The following is a 19,913-nucleotide window of genomic DNA, read 5'->3' on the forward strand; positions in this document are numbered from 1 at the left end:
TCGGATCTTTATTTATTTTTCCCGTGTGTTCCTCTGATTTCTCCTTATTTCTTCCGACGGCAGGTCTCTCCCTCCCTCTGTGTCCAGTCAGACCAGTTTGTGTGTGTGTGTGTGTGTTTTCTCTGGTCTGTTGGTGCGGCTGACAGAACTAATGATGTTGACCCTCCTGTGAGGTCAGACCATAAGACGGAGCACTAACTGCCACAACACTACTGGTGAGACAGCCTGTAGAAGGCTGTCTGTGTGTGTGTCTTAACTCCCTGCTCCGCTGGTGAGCAGCCAGGCATGAGATTAGCCTGCATCCATCCTCTGTCACAACAAATCATCAACGCGTTGGCTAAATCGGCTTGTCTGCCACACACAAATACACACTAATGAATCCACGCTTTTAGAAACAGACACACAGCACAGGTCGACATACAATATTTATTTAGGAACACAAAAAATGATAAGTTAATTATCAGGTAGTCCACAAATATTGTGGGAATGGTATACAGTCATACAGAGGGAAAACAGGCACCAGGAACAGGCAGAAACAGCCAGTTCCGAGGGGCTCCCAGTCCAGAGATGGTGAAGGAGGATGCAAAAGGGATGACACATTATTTTAGTCAAATTAAAAAAAGGTTACTCGTCATAATTTGGATTTCCTGTATCTTCGTGGGAAAGTGTCCTCATCCAAGTCATCACTGTAACTCCCCCCAAAAAGTTCCAGCTAATGTTCAAAATGTTTTTGTCCTTTTTTCCCTCCTCCTTTATCAAATTCAAAATAATCTTCCGCCACCAGAAGTGAACAATTGAAAGGTGCTCATGCATCCTGCATTAACGTATTGCCTTAAATCAGTCTCTTGTTACTCTGTTTTGCAGTGCTCCATGTCTATCCCCGCACCACCCCCACACACATGTAGCTGCTGTACTACCTCTCTGACCTACCACTCTGAGGGAGGATGTCAGACGGGGGGGGTCGACAAATACAGTAGATCAAATACTTCCAAGGATTGCAGGGAACTTAATTACAACCCCCGTTTTGCTCTTTTGTGACATAAAGTTTCATCTCCGTGGGTGAACTCAAACAGGTGAAACCAAAGTCAGAACGTGTGAAGGGTTTGACCCAGACCAGGAGCCTTTGAGTCCTGTGGAGCCAGTAACATGGCTGGCTTCTCATGGAAATATGCTACAAAACATGGTACAGTCGATGAAACACATCATGCAAAGTGGCAGTCCGCTTACAAAGAGTCCACAAGTATGGACTAAGTTGTTTTTTTTTCTGAAGCTTTTTGTTTTCATAAATAGCTGCTTTGATTGGCCCTTCCCCACAAAACAATCAGAAAATCCCACCCACTTTCAAAGCCTCTTTTCAGCCCCCTCACAAGAAAACGAAAGATAAACTATATTATATCAAACCATGATTTTATAATAATACCCAAACCTGTACAACCAATTGCCGTAGACCGTCGTTTTTCATCAGTCAATTGAAAGCAAAGCGGTTTGCCATGAACATCAGCGCTTATGCCTTTAGTAAAACTTGTCCTAAAAAAATGTCCTGTGTTGCTATCAACAACGGTTGAGAATCCCTGATTGGCTGAAAGATGTCCAGGTGACCACTGGGTGAGGTAAGAAAGGTCCCACCTTTAGTATGAGGTTGAAAATACCGGATGTCTGTGTTTGTCCTGACGCCCTAGATCCACCAAGGGCATGCTGCCACTGCCATTCCTCTACCGCCACTGTGATTTAATCTCTAATTCCAATAAAACCTTCCACCTCAAATTACACTCCATGGCACCTCTGTGCCATGTCGGCTCTAAAGACTTCTGAAACCAGCTGAATAATGCTGTCCACAAAAAGAAACTGGAAAAAAAAAAATCTATATTTTAGTAGGCCTACTAGACACCGTTTCCTCAACCCCAGGCAGGCTAATGCTAACAGATGCTAACTTGGCCTTAGATCCGCCTCTACGGAGGCTAAACGCTGACGACGTAAACATGAGGAACGGCAGAGGGATGATAATGGCATTATGCAGACAAGCCACAAAGCTAAGGGCTGCCGTTTCTCCCATCTGCTAGCTGAAGTATGCTTGTGTCTGTGCGGGCGCGCGCGTGTGAGATCATTATAAACTGATCACACGCGCACACACCCGTTTGTGAATATACTAAGATAACATATATAACTGCTTCCTCGCCCTCTGCGGCACGAACGCTTCTGAACACAAGGTTTCCAGTCGTGAAAAGCACTGGATGAACAGAAGGAAAAAAAGACGAAAGAAAAAGATCTTTCTGCCGTTGATTTCCTTGTTTCAGAGAACATTAAATATCCTTGGGCGTGACGATTCTTAGTTCCTACAATTCTCTTATCTATTATTATACTGAGAGAATCAAAACTAATAAAGACTTCTGCTGCTCTTGTTCTTATTACTATGTGTGCGCGTTCCTTTATACATTTTTTTTATCATTGTTTTTTAACTGATGTTTTTCCACTTCATTCTCCTCATCAATTGTCCATGTAGTAGTTGCTTGGTTTTTCTTGGTTTGTGTAGCTCTCTCGCCCCTCTCACCATCCTTCCATCCACCTATCCCGACTATCCATCCTCTCAGTTTCGAAAAAAAGAAGTTAGTCCACTCCTCGCCGCCCCTCCCCGACTCGACTTTCCTCCCTCCCTCCCTCCCCTCCCACCCAGACGAGGCCAATCAGTCCTGGCCCCTCATCTCTCGGCCTCCATGGCGACACTAGCCTTCTGCTCGGAGGCTACGTGTGGGTGGGGGCCCACGTTGACCCCCGTGGGCCAGGCAGGCGGGTGGGGCGGCTGCGAGGGTGGCTGCCCCTGAGTCCAGAGTCCCTGCGGGGGCACGTTGGGGGGCGCCCCCCCCCAGGAGGCCTGCGGAGGCGGGGAGGTCGCCATGGAGGCCAGGCCCATGGGGCTGCTGCTGGTGAAGCTCTCCGACGCCTTCAGACGCGAGAACATGGTCAGAGCGTCCGGGAAGTTGGGGGGCGTGGCTGGCGTGTTGGTGGGGGTGCACATCTGGAGGGGGAATGGGGGGGGGGGGATGAGAGAGGGGAGATACAGATAAGAGAGGTTAGCGGGGAGAGGCCATCTAAAGACGGAGAGAACAGCAGTGACGTCACAAAGCCGAGCATCCTGCCAGTCTGGCGTGGCAGCCGTGACAGACTTGTCACCTGTCTACTGTCTGTGAGGGACACGTGACGAGGTGAGCTGCTGTTGCCCGCCGGCGGGGGGGATAACCCCCTCACGAGGCCCCGCCTTCCGGGAAGTGCCTTCTTTTTCCACAGCAGCGTCCCAGATGCATGGCTTCTTCATGCGTAAGCACACAGCACATAAATAATAAACAACTTTTCTACTCTAACCAAGACGGAGCGAAGAGAACGCCGAGTCGACAAGAACGTTACAGGAACACGGAGGAAGGCGAGGGGGATTGCCGCAGCAAACACGTACGAGCACGTTTATCACCCTCACCCCTGAGGTGCTTTGGTCTACTGCCAGTTACCTCACGTGCTGAGCGCTGGGACTAAGGGACCTTCTCTGCCCGTGACAATAACAACGTCCACAGGACTGGGAGGAAGATCTGGGCCTCATCTAGGGGGCTAAAAGTAGACAGCGGGAGTGGGTCATCTATCACACGATATCATCTGCAACCAAAAACACAGAGTAAAAATAGCAAACAAAGCAACTACGGGATATTCGGAGAACCGTGACTGCGGAAATCGCTGAAGGCTGAGAAAAAAACGGGCCAGTTCTCGGGAGAACGTGAAACAACCATCGCTTGGGTCTGTTTTGTGTACATTAGGCATCGATAGGACAAATCTTCATATCTTTCTATATATAATTTGACAGGAGCACCCACAGTGGGCTGGCCATGGTAGTTCTGCAGCAGCTAACTGTTTAACCGGGGGGGGTGTATGCAAGGCTGGGGGGCTATAAATACAGGAAGTGGCATGTTGTGAAGGGTGAGCATGTCTCTGCTGCCCTCCGAGAGGAAGTGCTGGGTCATGTCTCTGCTCCACTTCCTGTGGTAAACGGATACCCTGCACCAACAGGATCTCTTTGCCTCCAAAGCGCCCCTCCGGTATGTCAAAGTAGCCAAACGTTCGCTCAGATTGTCTTACTGCTGAGCATACATCTGCCCCTCTCACTCACACACACACACACACTCTGGCTTGACCTTCACACACGACACAAAACACCACAGTGTGTGGGGCCTGGACAGACATGGAGACAAAGACAAGAAGGCACATGGGCACCGGCTTCAAGTTACCTTTAAACTAACCCATGTCACGTGACCTCCGTCGGGGGAATGGGCTACCTGTGGTAGGAGGTGCCAGGCCCCATCCCACCTTGACTTACACTAACAAGTTCAGAAATAGATGATGGAGGCTGCTACCACGCTTTAGGGCTGTGGGGATGAGAGGACTAGCAGTCTAGTCTATGTAGAGAGTACTGCTAGCCTCACGTCTGTATAGAGGCTACTGCTAGCCTCACGTCTGTATAGAGGCTACTGCTAGCCTCTAGTCTGTATAGAGGCTACTGCTAGCCTCTAGTCTGTATAGAGGCAACTGCTAGCATCTAGTCTGTATAGAGGCTACTGCTAGCCTCTAGTCTGTATAGAGACTACTTCTAGCCTCTAGTCTGTGTCGAGGCCTCTACTAGCCTCTAGTCTGTACAGAGGCTACTGCAGGCCTCTAGTAGAGTAGGGCTGAGAGGGATGAGAGGCAGAGTACAGTAGGGTTCCAAGCGGTAAAGGACACAGGTAACATTGCAAGGGCTTCTGGGACGCTGCGTGCGTGCAAAGCATGAAATCCAATTGGCTGACACAGGCGGCCCGGGACAGGTGCACTCCCAGCGAGCGGGGCGATCTCTTACACGCCACACGGCCACACACACACACTGTGTTTTCTAGACAGTAAGCGCTGCACCGTCCACTGCAGAGATCCAGGGAATGTTTGTTTGTTCTAGCGGGAGAGTGTTTTCTAAACAGAGTCGAGGCAGAGGGGTTGCCATGGTGACGGGAACTGAAGTGACACAGTCAGTGTGTCGTTGATGTCGAGTGTTTGTGTGTGTGGCGAGGGGGAGATGAATATCCCTCTCCTTTTCTGGCTTGTTTTAGCAACCACTCGGATGTCGGGCCTGGCCCTGTCTGTGTTTAACCCCGAGCCCTGAACACCCAGCTCTGCTGTGTAGCTCGGAGATCCAGACTAGCTGTTTCTTTCCACCAATCGAGGACCTTCTGACAGGCTGGTCAGGCTGAGCTGGAGTCCACTGGACTGACCGAGCGATCGTCTGTTGGTTCTCTCGTTCCTGTTTCCTTGTGTGGTGACAGTGTGGCTCCGGTCCACAGTGTGTCTGTCCATGTCAGTACTTGCAACCCTCAGAGGATCGTAAGGAAGAGAGGGGGGGAGAGCAAGGGGGGGAGAGAGGGAGAGAAAAAGAGAGCAAGGGACAGGCTGAGAGAGAGAGAGAGAGAGAGAGAGAGAGAGAGAGAGAGAGAGAGAGAGAGAGAGAGAGAGAGAGGGGAAGAGACAGAAAGGGGAATAGAGAAATGGAGAAAGAGAGAGAGACATAAAGGGAGAAAAAGAAAGGGAGAGAGTGTATTACCCTCTTTCGACCCACCCACATTCCTACCAGTCCTGCGTCCTTTGGTGCTGCAGACTCTGTAAACATTTCTGATGGATTTACAGTTTTCACAAGAAGCCTTTAAAATCTTCTCCTTTTCTATCCGCCTCCCGTTTTCTCTCTCTCTCTCTCTCTCTCTCTCTCTCTCTCTCTCTCTCTCTCTCTCTCTCTCTCTCTCTCTCTCTCTCTCTCTCTCTCTCTCTCTCTCTCTCTCTCTCTCTCTCTCTCCTCTCTCTCTCTCTCTCTCTCTCTCTCTCTCTCTCTCTCTCTCTCTCTCTCTCTCTCTCTCTCTCTCGCCACCATGCTAGCAGGTCCAGCTGAATGAGCTCTGGGCCTTGTAACAGCTGGACATGTCATCCTCACCTCAACAGCCTGGATAGAGAGAACACAGGCTAGGAGTAGAAAGCACAACGAGGACAGGAGATAAGGACACAAGGTGAGGAGATACCCAGACAGTTCAGACTGAGGTGACAAAGATGACAAAGTCACATGTCCAGGTATGTAACAGGTTGCATGTTATGCCTTGCAACACTTTGGTATATTGTTTAAGGCTGCTTGCCCTCTCGGCGTCAGCTAAACAGGACTCAGAAACAGGTTCCTATAATGATCAAATTGGACGGCTGTAACAGCTGACCCTGTGGACGCTACAGTGACCTACCCCCTAAATATCCCCCAGATCTCTTGTGCTCTCCAGACACAGTGAAGGGGATGTGCTGGTCTCCAGTAGGCCTGGCTCCCCGGACCTCCTCACCCACACCCAGAGTCCTCTGCCGGGATCGTTCATTCACTCAATCGCCCCATTCATTCTTCCTTCAAGTACAACGAGGAAATGTATTTCAGTGGCTGGCGTGCTCTTTGAACTGGCGAGCCTACTGTTAGACTGTGTGTTTGCTCTGCGCTGCACTTTGTTCCAACAGCATTAATGCTCAGCAGTTGGACTCAGACACACACCCGGGCGCACACATTCACAGCCTCTCTATGAAGCCCTACATGATCCCATTCTCCTGGAACAGGCAGCCACGGGAGGCAACGGAAAAAGGATGAACACATGATCAAATCATTTCTTTAATTTATCATCGGTTTACCGGCGTCGTCAGTTTACACACATCTGTGAGTGAGTGTGTGTGTGTGTGAGAGAGATAGTGATTAAGAGAGAGAATGCATGAGCCTGAGCGCGTGTGGGAGAGTGTGGCCGTGCAATTGTCCTAATGACAACAAAGTGTTTGTTTGTGCAAATAACAAAAGGTAGCTGGAGTAACAGGAGCTGAACACCCAGCGGTGTTCATACTGTATCTAGACAGGACCTTCCAGACTATGCACTGCTGTCAACACTTACATTCACAGACTACCATGTCCAGAATTAATCACACACCCCCTCACACACACACACACACATTTGACTCTCTGTCACCCCACACACACACCTGTTCTCCCATGCACTCACACGTCTTGAAAGAACAGACATGGTGTCAGTGTAACTGTGAGAGATTATGCATGTGTGTGTGTGTACAGTAAGTGTGTGCGTGAAACCCAAGATAAAGAGAGAGAGAGAGAGAGAGAGAGAGAGAGAGAGAGAGAGAGAGAGAGAGAGAGAGAGAGAGAGAGAGAGAGTGAGTGCGTTTGTGTGTGTGTGTGTGTCAGAGAGCGAAAGGGTCTGTGTGTGTGTGACGTTTGTGCCAGAGAGAGAGAGAGAGAGAGAGAGAGAGAGAGAGAGAGAGAGAGAGAGAGAGAGAGAGAGAGAGAGAGAGAGAGAGAGAGAGTGTCAGACAGACAAAGAGTGTTGCGTTGGGTGTTCTGGGAAGCAGTGCTGCAGGAGACAGGGAAGGCAGCCGTCAGAACATGCGGAGCACAGACCAGGCAGACCAGGCCCTGTGAGACGTGGCCCGCTGCCACGCACTTTCAAAACATCCCCAATAAAACACATGACACACTTCATTCCACGGTCAAAACATCATTGACTCGCTCGGTCCCGGACCTCGCCGGCAGACGCAACAGTTTGTTTCTCGGAAGAACCACAACTCTAGTTCCCTTTCCCCTGACGCCTTCCTCTCAGTGTAACCTTTTACCCTCTCCTATCTCCCCTCTCCCTCTCTCTCCCTCCGTCCTGCCGCTGGTGGGATGAACAGATGGAGCAGCAGACAGAGACTGCCTCTCGGACAGTGAGTCCGAGAGGCAGTCCTTGGTGGCAGGCCTTGGTGTGGAGAGAACGGAGACCTTGAACGGCAGACAACCGCCGGCTAGGGAGAGTCTACGTGTGTGAGAGAAGACTAAATGAAAGCGGTGTGTGTGCGTGTGTCAGCAGTTTGGACATCTAACAATCTTTTAAAGCCCCACCCAGACACAAACCACATGTTTGTAGTTACCAGAAACAACTGGCCGCTTTCCTCTGCTCCCACTTTCCCAACCTCTAATATTCATAGTGCCAGGAAACAGGCTTTCATCTCTTCTTTATGGATGCCCTACGGTGCCCAGTTCAACTTCGCTCCACCCAGAGACGGGGCAGGGAGGCAGGGAGGGAGGGAGACAGGCAGACAGGTAGGGAGACAGGCAGGGAGACAGGCAAGGAGACAGGCAGGGAGACAGGCAGGCCGGCTGGCCGACAGACTGAGGGGTTCGCTGCAGTGAAAGCTACTTTTGTAACAGCCTGGTTCACCACAGTGTGACTATGACGGGTCCCTCCTGAAGGCAAAATGACATCACATCAGCCATCCTAAAACCACAACAGCGCAATCATTCAAATCCATACAAGCCTAGCCCAGGCTGGGTGAGTGTGGATGGGGTTTTTAGGTTTGTGTTCAGTCACATGCTTCTCGTGCACTGAAGTGGAAGTCATGCTGCTTCCTGCTCTGTGGTTAAAAGGAGATTCATTCACTCTACTGCTGATGTGTGACCCCCCCACACACACCACTGAGTCAATAGATTCTCAAATCCAATTCAGCAAGATTGACATAGAGATAGAGAGATAGAGAGAGACAAAGAGAGAGGTAGAGAGAGAGGAAGAGAGAGGTCGAGAAAGAGAGACAGAGAAAGAGGTCGAGAAAGAGAGAGAATTAGGTGAGCAGAAGTAGAGAGAGGTATATAGAGAACCCCTGTGTGAGTTTTTAGAAGGGTCCATTTTGGCTCGTTCGGGGTCAGCTTCCTGTGCGTGGGTGACAGTGTTTGTACGGGCAGGGAGAGGAGCAGGAAACCGCAGAGCAGGAGAGCCATGCATTAACAACAAAGAGACCTAATCTAAACATGGCTGAACACAGACGGGCCTCACACACACACACACACAGACACACACAGACACACACACAGACAGCTCTTCTGACATCAGCTACGCAGGAGACACACGGGCCAGTGATCTGCTGAAGGGCTGTGTTTTGTTGTCATGACAGTGTGGAAAGAGACCAACTCAAAGAAGTGATTCATCGCAGCCCTGCTGTCCAAGTCAAGATACACACACCGCCTCGTACCCTCCCACACACCTCCGACTCTCTGGCCCTTCCCCCCGCTCTCTTACACACACATGCAGGATGGACCTTATAATGGGGTTTCCACACATGCAGGATGGACCTTATAATGGGGTTTCTGTGCAGAGATTAGCGTTTGTTGTGTGTGCTTCACAGTGAGGCCTCTAGCCCACGGGAGAGGGGAATGAAAGAGCTCCCAGTTTAAAGCCTCCCTTTCCACAACACCAGTAGAAGACAGGGAGTGGACACTGTCATGCCCCCTGTACTACACCACTATTCCGTGACCTATTTATTGGTAAAGTCCAGATGGATCAACTGTCACGTAAAACATGTTGTCATCCGTTCACTTCTAATCCGATTTTTGGCTTGAGACGTGGAATGATTTCAGAGATATAGTAGGTGCTGGTTTAATTCCACAGCCGGAATGCAATCATATAGATTTGTGATGACCTGATTAAAGGTTAGGCTGGTGGTGTGATAGAAGACAAGCCCTTCTACTCTGGACAGCAGCGTTGCATCGTGATAGGGGATGGACGGAGAGTAAAAACTCAATAAATGAGAAGGCCGCTGAGACCACAGAATAGGATTCTGCGCTAGAGGTGCCATCACGGCTATTCACAAAGCATATTCACCTAGGCTATTAGCACAGAGGTGAGAGGAGGGAAGAGGAGGTGAGTAGTACCAAAAGACTCAGGTCTGTTCATCAAACTGTGTCAGTGGTAGGAAACTCTGAGGCAAAGTGGATTACTCCTAGATCTCCCTGGTTAGGTCAAACAGCAGTGGATTAGATCACCTTTGAGCTGAGGGCAGGGGGCCTGGGCTGTGAGGACTAGCAGCCGCCCTGCTGAGACCTGAACCCGCTCCCAGACTAGCCGGCCCGGCAGTCACAACCCCAGTCCTTTCTCCACACAGTCACTCCTCAACCCATTCCGCCATGATCCACTGCAACGATCCACATTTCATGCTGGCATGTAGACTAGAGTGTGTATGCATGTGGAGAAAAGCCCCTGATAAAACCGTCCATGCCTGCGTTCATGTTGCCGGGCTACAGATACTAGCACTGAGTGAATATTAAATGAAAGTGGAATTTCCCCCTCTTATCAGCAGATTGTGGGTTGGGGGGTTACGCTGCAGCAATAGCTGGTTCACACAAAGGCTCTGTAGAGACAGATGAAGACCCCTCTTGGCCAATTGTTGACACAGTATATTAAAGTCAGTGCAGGTGACACATCAGGGCTGGTAAGGTTCTGGGGAGTCAACCTACTTCTTCCTCAACAGACGATAATGGACTTTTGAATACTGTATTGTTTCCAGTACTGCAGTGTTTTCTGTGCTGAAGCTGCACATTAAGCACACTGGGATGCTATTAATCTTGCATGAGTGGTTTGACATCAATGTGGGCTACTGTAAATACAGAGGCACTTTATACATGAAACTAAATATTGTGTCACACGTACTTTTCCCTTCCTGTCTCTCTTTCCCTTCTGCTCTCTCCCTCCACCATCTCTTACCCAAAACAACAGACCTAAAATGTCCTCCGCTGCCTTGTGTCCATCTGACAGAAATGGGAGAATGTAGTTCAATATTCGGATGCACGTACACACACGCACACACACTCTGTTCGCTCAGCTCAACGATTTCCCTGAAATCCCCATCTAGGGATGTTCCAGCAGCTGTTGCTAGACCATGCCATATAGCTGAAAACAAAGGCTTAGGTTGGAGTGGGTGCTTTCAAAACCCAAACAAGCTTGTATAATAACCACGCACTGTACTCTGCAGTAGCCTGTATTGCAAGAACACGGTTTGCTTGCACTTATTCCACCTAAGATACCATTTGCATTAAATTATAATACTTGATTTCCAAAGCATTAAGCTTTAAGTCCCGTCATAACGTATTATTTCATTACAAGGAGGCATATACTGCAACGGCAGCAGTTACTGAAGGCAGTTGTTCTTTTGCAGGAAACACGCGTTTTTTTTTCCTCTTAGAAATATGAACGGCCGTTCCGCTTGTGGCATAGGCTACACTGGAATGTGTAATCGTGGTCATCCACAGGAGCTAATGCAACGTTTCTTTCCCCGCTCTCCCTCGGTACTGAGCCCCCTGTGTGTGAGCGTGGCTTCTGCTGCCGCATGCCTGGCTTGTGTTTATTTCTGGAAGCTCTACTTCGCAACATGGCCGACATGTGCTTTGTTATTGGTGGTATAACACTATAATAACGGCTCTATATGTTTCATGAGGTATTACAGTTGCGTGTGTCCCCCCGTTTCTTCAATGTAACAACACCGTTGATTTGTGTAAGCTGTTGTAATTGGATACACTACATTAGAGGGACACCACTATAGCATGGTGTTTACACCCTATAGTATACTTACCATTTGATGATGATGGCCGTATGGAATATTTGTTTCTTGGAAAAAGGCACTGAGGGCAGTCTGAAAGAGATCAAACAAAAGATTATACGCATCGATTGTACACATAAATGGTTCACTACTAGCAACTGTAATACACTGTATGGGTTGTCGAGTACATTAAAAAAAACATGTTTTAAAGCTAAACACAATGACGTGAACAGGTCGACTGTCAGATAATGTGTAAATTATCTAACCTCAGATAAGCCATTCGTGCAGAAAAAATCTAGTCAAAACAAAGCCAGCGGTCGTCTTCATTGCATAATAGCATTTAGCCTGGTCACCACTGTCATGTAATGTGAGGGATTATAGTATTTATTCTATAGTCAATTCTAATTGGATAGTTGCATGGTATATAAGCTTACCGGTCCATTACTACTGATTGTAAATCTAACATAAAATTGTCCAATAATTTGACATACATTTGCAAAACATGAATACATAAAAGTTGAGTGAACTGTTCGAATAGGTTTTGCAACTTCTTCTTGCGACTACGGCCATAGCCCATCAATGAATATGGCAGGCCAGTCAAAACTCAGATCTGTCAGACATAAACATTAGGCACAGCAAGCTCGTCCTCTCCATGTAGAACGAACACCGACCCTACCTCAAATTGCCAATGTGCCGCTTGCAAAAGCTGCTTTGCCTGATCCGCCGCGCACCCGGCCGTCAGGACAAACTGGTTAATCATAACTTGATGTTTGAGTTCATCCATCTTCCCGGAAGCTTTATTCCTACTCGCGGCAAGGTGTGTTGTCGATTAAATACAGTATTTCGTGGTTTTAGTCCTCTCTTTTCAGCCTCAGTCGTCCACCATTACAGCCGGTTGAGCAAACACAAATATTTACTGTAAGAGCAGTAGTGTAGGAGCGCCGCCCTGATTGACGTGAAGAGACAGCCAATAAAATGAAAGACGTGACAGTGGGAATTGTATGCCATTTCATCTTATTAATACATGTCTGCTTTTGAATCAAGACAATGTGATAGTGTTAATTAATTAAATGCCTACAAATATTGAATTACATGCCTCAATTTTACTGTCAAGAACGCACGCCCAACCTCCTCAAATACACAGGTTAAAATCCGTAGGCCAACATGTCACGAATGGTTTGTTTTGGACTACAAGTCCCACGAGCACACGCTTTGTTTGTAAGGTTCTAGAAGGCAGTATTTTGTGAATGACGGCCGCTCCTATCCAATTCCCATGCGCGCGGTGTCACCATCTTGCCAAATATGGTAAACAAATCTTCTATCACGAGCACATTGCTCCTCAGAGTAGCACTAGGGACAGTTACGTACGTCGACACTCATGGATGTATTTAGTGTAGCATTAGCAAGCGTCATGTCTGCGCAGCTTTTGCACAGTTTTGCGAGATTTGACGTACCGTTTTTTTTGTTTGTGTTGTAATTATAAGTCTTCCATCTGTAATTGCGAGGTCATAATGAGCTCATATTATTTTAGAAATGTACATTATATACAGTAATGACAAAAAGTAAGCTTTATTTAAGAAGCATCTTACAAACACATCTGAGTTCAATTAAAACACTAAAACATAGCAGTATCTAAACAACGAGATGGAATAGATAGACTCTTATCAATATATCCTGGATGGGTGTGGCCATTGCAGGGAGTATTTCCCCCATCGGCAGTAACCAAGTCAATTCTTCAAGTAACATTTTGGTGAATTACCCTTCAGAACTGCACTGATTCTTTCTGAGGCAGGACCCTGAATATCTCCCTCTACCACATATGGAAAATGTGATAGTGGCAATATTACAGTAAGGAGTGTGATGCAAATGATAATGATGATAATGATCATGCAGAAGATGGTACACCTCTGGGTACCATTGTCCTTTATTTATTAGCACCCTCGGGAGATATAAGACTTTGGAGACCCTCTCTTTTTCCAGTCAGTTGCAAGGAAACATATGTATAAAATTAGCTTTCATTCCAGTTAATAATGCACTTCTGGGAAATAGAATGCTGTAAACATCCTGTTATCAGCAGCAATCTGTATAGGACATGAGTAAGAAAAATGTAATGTTTATGTGTGTGTACGTGTGTGTGTGTGTGTGTATGTGTGGAAAGAACGGGGGAAGTGTAACTGTCTGTGCTAAGGTTCTCATGATAAAGTGTTCTAGTTTAAAACAATTAGAACAGCTGTTCAAACATTGACTTATTTCACCAGCAGACCCTTGAATGAATGGTTGTATTTTCCAAGAAGACTCTCTGTCACTGACAATGAGCAGCAGCTGCGTTAGCTTATCAAATGTATTTTATCTTAACAGTTTGCCTCACGTGCCTTGCACACATGTCATATTTCACAGTAACGGGGTAGGAGGGCATCAACAGTCTGTCTTGGTTTGATTATGTGTGTGTGTGTGTGTGTGAGAGAGAGAGAGAGAGAGAGAGAGAGAGAGAGAGAGAGAGAGAGAGAGAGAGAGCATGTGTACCTGTACGTGTTTTATACCTTTAATATATGGGCTGAGTTAGCTGTGAATAAATCTTATCCTCACCATTACTGTAGCGAACAAGGTGATCTCTGGGCAATTGCGCCACCTTCTGGTTCATGAAGGCGAAAACCTCTCAGTAGAAACAGTGCAACACAAGGCCTCAAGGTTAACCATGAGATGTTTGGGAGGGGATGAAGACAAATCAGTGTGAACGTTTGATTAGAGTAGCAAATACAGAGACTCTTATCAGTATGGGAGTGTTGGCATGAAATCAGATATTTGCCCTTTATCTATCAGCACTTCTATAAACCATACCTCAGTCCAGGGGTCTGCCAGGGTTCTGTAGCATTTAACCACTTCAGGGTGTGAGGGAGGCTGACTTTAGACTGTAGATGTTCTTGGTCCTCAACATCTGGTTCTGGGCTGGAGTTGTACCAAGCAGGTGTTCTGCACTGTTGCTTTTAAACTGCAATACACCGTGTTTCCACAGAGTGGCAGTGCACAGTAGAATTATGTAGGCCAGGGTACTTTTCTACAGGTGAACTGTATTGCTATTGTCAAGTGGAATGTACTTGACAAACCGAATAACATAGTTTTTTTCCATTGAACTAATAATTGTAGGTTTATTCAAAGGCCTGTTAGTCTACAGGATAGTTTGACTGAATGTTCTGAAAGTGAAAAATTCCATGTCCTACTGCAGTCTACCACCCACATACCCTTTGACATGTGCTTACTAGATATGTGATATGGCAAATAACAGGTTACCGGCTCAATGTTGACAAAGGTGTTGAATGATGAGTGTAAAGTGCACGCTGCACACGCGGGACTTGTGGCGCTAATTTTCAGCGCTTTCAGGGGGCGGTGTCGCGCGACATATCACTCCTACCTATTCAACTATTTCCTCCCGGGAACAATAGACTGCAGAGTAGAACAAAAAAGACGAAAAAAAGAGTATACCACTCCGAAACCAGAGGCTACATACTCAGAACTGCTGTATGCGCGGCATGTTCTTAATACACTTCAGAATTGAAAGCTCCTTGTAACCCCCCCCCCCCCCCCCCCAGTCTCCCGTTGAGCCGTTCGTGTGGGTGACTTGAACAAGTGAAGCCTGAAGAGTCACCGAGCCAATCAGAGACCTGGAAGACAGTTAAAGGACTCGTGGGCTGTCTCTCCACCTTTATCAAGGACTATTCCTCAACCTCCGCATAACATTCAAACACTGTCCTTCACACAGACGAAACCAAGCGGATTGGATTAAATTCCGTAATATGGATGTTATCTATTTTTTCATGTGAACTACATTTGGATTCTACTTTTGGAGTCTTCCCACTCTGCACTTGTTACAGAAAGGATAGATGCTCCGCCTGGGTCCCCGGAGAGTATAGGTTAGAGCGCAGGGACGGACCGACCGCTGCAACAGGTGCTCCTCAGCTCGCGAGCATATCGCTGAACTGAATTCGAGGTAGAAAAATATTAATGCATGTTCAGTATTGTTAATGTTCTTGCTGTTCATTTAGACATATGCCAGTGTTGTAAGTAATGTTACTCTTGCTTGCGTGAATTATTTTTACATGTTGTTTTTATTTGTATTCATTCGAATTTGTTTATTTTTTATCTAGGACCTCCGATATTATATTTTCTCACATTTTGAGAGGAACCCGTTACGCACATAATGCCTGTTCTGATGAGCCCGGAGATCGCCGCCATGTTTAAAGAGAAATGGCTGCAGGTGCACCCGGAGGGTCAGGGTGACGAGGCCGGATCTCAGCACCTTGACGACAGTCTCACCAGCCTCCACTGGCTTCAAAACTTCTCAATCCTCAGCGCGGATCCGGAGAGTCGACCCACCTGCTCCGGCTGCCCCTCACAGCAGCACTTGCTGTACCACCAGCGCCTGTACCCCCAAGGCACCGACTCTCCGTCCAGCCCGCCAGCCGGGGATACTGCCGCCACGGGGATGCCTCTCTGCCTCGGTAGCCCCGTTACCTCCGGTAGCAGCTCCACGGACTCGCGTGGGGCGCATTACTCACAGACTTTACACTTCCCGCATGACCACCACCACATCACAGCGCAGGTCAGTCCCCCGGAGGAAGTCGATTACAAGACCAACTCGAAAGTCAAGCCGCCGTACTCCTACGCGTCTCTTATATGTATGGCCATGCAGGCCAGTAACCAGCCCAAAGTGACCCTGTCCACTATTTACAACTGGATCACAGGAAACTTCTGCTACTACAGACACGCAGAGCCCAGCTGGCAGGTAAAATATCCACCTCTCTCATCCATCTCATAATTTATGTGATTCTGTCTTTCTTTCTATCTTTCTCTCTTTCTTTTTCTCCCCCCCCCCCTGTCCCCTGAATGTAAGGGAAAGGAGGATGATATACACAATATCAAGAATATGGATATAATTAAACATATTTGCGAATGGACTGCGTGCAATATTAATATTGTTTTATAACAATGCAATTAATGTGCCTTCTTGCTGGAATGAACATTCATCTCTCTCTGAATTGTTGAACATCCTGGTGTTCTAGTGGCTTGTCTCATTGGTTTGATGACAAGTGTTCTAGGTAGGGGGAGGGAGAGAAAATGGTTTGTGTGTGTGTGTGTGTGTCAGTGTTAATGAGGATCCCTGAGAGAGCTGGCAGCCGAGCCCAGCTGATCATGTTTGAAATGCACTGAGCGCTGTTACTTGAAAGCCTCATTAGGTACATTTGCTTTCCTATACAAACAACAACAATACCCCCTCCTCCCCTTTACATGCCTTTATTTCTCTCATTCTGTCCTTTCTCTCTGGCTCCTTCTCACACACACTCATGCACCAACCGATGACCACACACAGACACGTGCGCATGCATGCACGCACACAAACAGCAGATTGTCTCAAACATACGACCTATCCAACACGGGTTTAACACGTTCCTTAACATGATCCTTTCCTTAGAACTCGATCCGTCACAACCTCTCCCTCAACAAGTGCTTCATGAAGGTTCCACGGCAGAAGGACGAGCCGGGGAAGGGGGGCTTTTGGCAGATCGACCCTCAGTACGCCCACATGTTTGTCAACGGCATCTTCAAACGCAGAAGGATGTCCACCAACCACTACAGCGGCGGCGGCAGCAGCCACAGACAGAACAAAGGGCCGCAGGGCCAGGCGTACCACACTGGCTCCCAGGGCCAGAGCCAAAATGGCCTCCTCTCAGACACAGAGGTCTACCACGGGGTTGGGGTGGGCAGCAAACGCAAACACCTCTCTCCCAAACACAACAGCAAGCTGGTGCGGATGCCCAAGTCCCCCCTGCTAGCGACGGAGGCTAACGGGGCCGACATCCTGAGGGGGGATTTTGACCTTGCGTCCGTGTTCGACGACGTCCTGAGCGGGAGCTGCAGTACCTTCGAGGACCTGGACATCAACACAGCGCTGAGCTCCCTGGGCTGTGAGCTGGACCTGAGTCTGCAGGGGAGGCACCCTGCTGGGCAGGCCAGGTGGTGTGGAGAGGGCGAGCCCCACATCCAGGAGCAGGCCCAGCACCAGAACCATCTCTCCTATGGCTACATAGAACTGAACAGTGCTATGGGATGTACCATGATGGGGGACATACAGCTCCAACAGCAGCACCAGGATCTGCTGTTTCAGGCACAGCTCCATCCCCTCCACCAGTTTGAGGAGCCCACACTGTTCTTAGAGCAGCAGGAGGTGGTGGAAGAGATGCATCCCTGGGAGATCAAAGAGGAACTGCAGGTGATTCCTCTGGGTCTGGAGCAGGGCTTCACCCTCTCGGATGGCTTCTTCTCTGAGCTGCAGCCCTGGGAGAGAGGTCAGGTCTACATGTGACCTCCAGAATGTACCAGGCCTCCAGAAAGATGACTACCCCTCTCTAACTAACACAACAACCGTCTCATATGTAGGGTTTTCCAAGTCTGTGGGTTTCCCATTAGATGTCTCAAGAACATTGTTGTTTTTGCTACATGTATTGTTTTGACTAATATGCATTTTTTACATATATGGGTTTCGCTGAAATATTTTCACAGTATATAGGGGTCATTGAGGTCATTGAGTTTATGAACTCAGAGGATGCCATTGGTGGGCCTGCAGCTCTGGTCTGTCTAGAGCAGAAGACTTGAAGGCTCAATGGATGGTGGGGTCGCAGAGATGTTTGATTTGGCTCCACATTCAGAGTGTCATTGAAAACAAAGTACCCTTTTTGTCATGGCACACTGTATAGAATCAACCACTGTTTTGACCTGCTGGGACATACCTACGTATCTGCTGAAGACTACTTTGCTACGTTAGCATCATACACACTCTTACAGATTATAAACTGTTTTCTTTCTGTTTTCATCTGATTTGGAGGATCGAGAATGTTTTATTCATGAATTAGGATCTCGAAGTTAAATTTATAGTGTTGAATCATAATCAGAGACTAGTGATGATGAGATATCCATATATGTGTTTTAATTAATTATCATAATACAGTATATACAACCTAGAATTGACGGGTTAGAGATGGGTGTTTGTCTGTAGTCATATTGCTAAGCAGAGAGATTGGGATAGACTGAAGCTGATCTGAAATGCCTTCCAGTCAGTCATCAAACAAAATATGCACTTTGATGGACAAAATATGAAAAAACAATCTTGACATTTTCTACAGCACACACTGACCTTGTACGCCACTATCACTGTACCACATAATTAAGAATTTCTGTGTACTATATCTGTATGCCATTATTGGACAGCAATAACAAAACCTGTTTATGTTTATGTTTAAAAAGTATATTGCCTCCTAAATAGTTAGCTTTCAGCTGGAAACCCGTTGGATGAATCTGCCAAACTTGCATTTGAATTTGTAAATTAAGTTGATCAGGATTTTGCAGTTGAGAGAGATGACCATATAGAGATACTATGATACAATGATCCAGAGGACTGCTGTATGTGTGTCTGCACTCTTGTCACTGGGTGATGGACCTTTCATTTATACTGATTACTTTTATGTATGATTTTTGCATTCATATCTTTCATGAAATATCTCAAATATGAACAGCCCTAACCCTAACCCTAACATTAATAAAGAGTACTTTCTTTTGGGGGCGAAATGACAAAATGGATGGGAGATTTATACTTTTTCAGTTGTTTAAAAAATTCAATCATTCCCTGATGCAATAAATGTTGTCATTTTATATGTTGCTTCTTCTTTGTCATACGAAACCAGCTCAAGGTCCTTGATCCTTATGTTACTGGCAGAGTTTGTTCCCTGATAGGGCATCTTGGTTTGCACGCTCCATATCTTTAGGTCTAGTCAGGCCCAGACTTGCCTGTACTCTCAGGGTGTTGCAACATATATTGGAATAATATCTTTAACAAGTTTGCTTGCATATGAGGTCAGGCTGTTCTTGGGTCAGAGCTAAGGAAGCAGGTGGGACAAAGGGAGATAGAGGAAGAGAGAGAGAGAGGGGGAGAGAGAGGGGGAGAGAGAGACAAGAGACTGTAATGTTTGGGGCACAGTGTTTCACCTGTCGCTTGGGTCACCTGGGAATTAAAACCAGTTGTCAAACATTGTACACACACACACACACACACACGGTTAATAAAGATTATGGATAACACCAGTCAACATTTGGTGTGCCAGAACACTTTTCTTCAACTCCAACTTCTCTAAAAAATCCCATTTCAAGGCCCCAAAATGAATTAAATAACAAATATCACATAAAAATGTAACTTGCGTTGACACCATCCCCAGCTGTAGGGGTGTTTCAGGCCCATGGCCTGGACCTATGAAAATGTGCTTTTCCACTTCAAATCTCTTTTTAATTGAAAATGGAGAGAATAAGGAGAAATGTGGATTATCCAATCCGAGCGGCTCTGACTCCCTGGGGTGGGAGGGTCATGTGTGGAGATCTTTTGGGATTGGTAGAATTACTCAGATTCCTAGAAACAGCAGGGACCCATGGTGCACTGAGGCAGCTTCTCTCTG

The 19,913-nt window shown here is 47.2% G+C and overlaps 2 protein-coding genes across 2 annotated transcripts; one reads left to right on the forward strand and one right to left on the reverse strand.

The window, feature by feature from the left end:
* Positions 1–412: 412 nt before the first annotated feature.
* LOC134031425 (UBA-like domain-containing protein 1) lies at positions 413–12,671 on the reverse strand. The gene is made up of 3 exons (XM_062475045.1): positions 12,095–12,671; positions 11,452–11,511; positions 413–3,013 (listed from the first exon to the last, which is right to left on the reverse strand). The coding sequence occupies exons 1-3, from the start codon at positions 12,200–12,202 to the stop codon at positions 2,696–2,698; spliced, it is 486 nt and encodes a 161-aa protein (XP_062331029.1). The 5' UTR covers positions 12,203–12,671; the 3' UTR covers positions 413–2,695.
* Positions 12,672–15,059: 2,388 nt separating this feature from the next.
* foxj1b (forkhead box J1b) lies at positions 15,060–19,108 on the forward strand. Its single transcript, XM_062474929.1, has 3 exons — positions 15,060–15,403; positions 15,561–16,198; positions 16,886–19,108. The coding sequence occupies exons 2-3, from the start codon at positions 15,614–15,616 to the stop codon at positions 17,774–17,776; spliced, it is 1,476 nt and encodes a 491-aa protein (XP_062330913.1). The 5' UTR covers positions 15,060–15,403; positions 15,561–15,613; the 3' UTR covers positions 17,777–19,108.
* The last annotated feature ends 805 nt before the right edge of the window (positions 19,109–19,913 follow it).

Source organism: Osmerus eperlanus, chromosome 12 (assembly GCF_963692335.1).
Source record: "Osmerus eperlanus chromosome 12, fOsmEpe2.1, whole genome shotgun sequence".
NCBI lineage: Eukaryota > Metazoa > Chordata > Actinopteri > Osmeriformes > Osmeridae > Osmerus > Osmerus eperlanus.

Coding starts and splice junctions, on each gene's coding strand:
- LOC134031425 (XM_062475045.1), bottom strand. CDS start 12,202: ATGGATGAACTCAAACATCAAGTTATGATTAACCAGTTTGTCCTGACG. Junction 11,512..12,094: donor CGGCACATTGGCAATTTGAG/GTAGGGTCGGTG, acceptor GATCTCTTTCAG/ACTGCCCTCAGTGCCTTTTT. Junction 3,014..11,451: donor ACGGCCATCATCATCAAATG/GTAAGTATACTA, acceptor TTCCCCCTCCAG/ATGTGCACCCCCACCAACAC.
- foxj1b (XM_062474929.1), top strand. CDS start 15,614: ATGCCTGTTCTGATGAGCCCGGAGATCGCCGCCATGTTTAAAGAGAAA. Junction 16,199..16,885: donor ACGCAGAGCCCAGCTGGCAG/GTAAAATATCCA, acceptor TCCTTTCCTTAG/AACTCGATCCGTCACAACCT.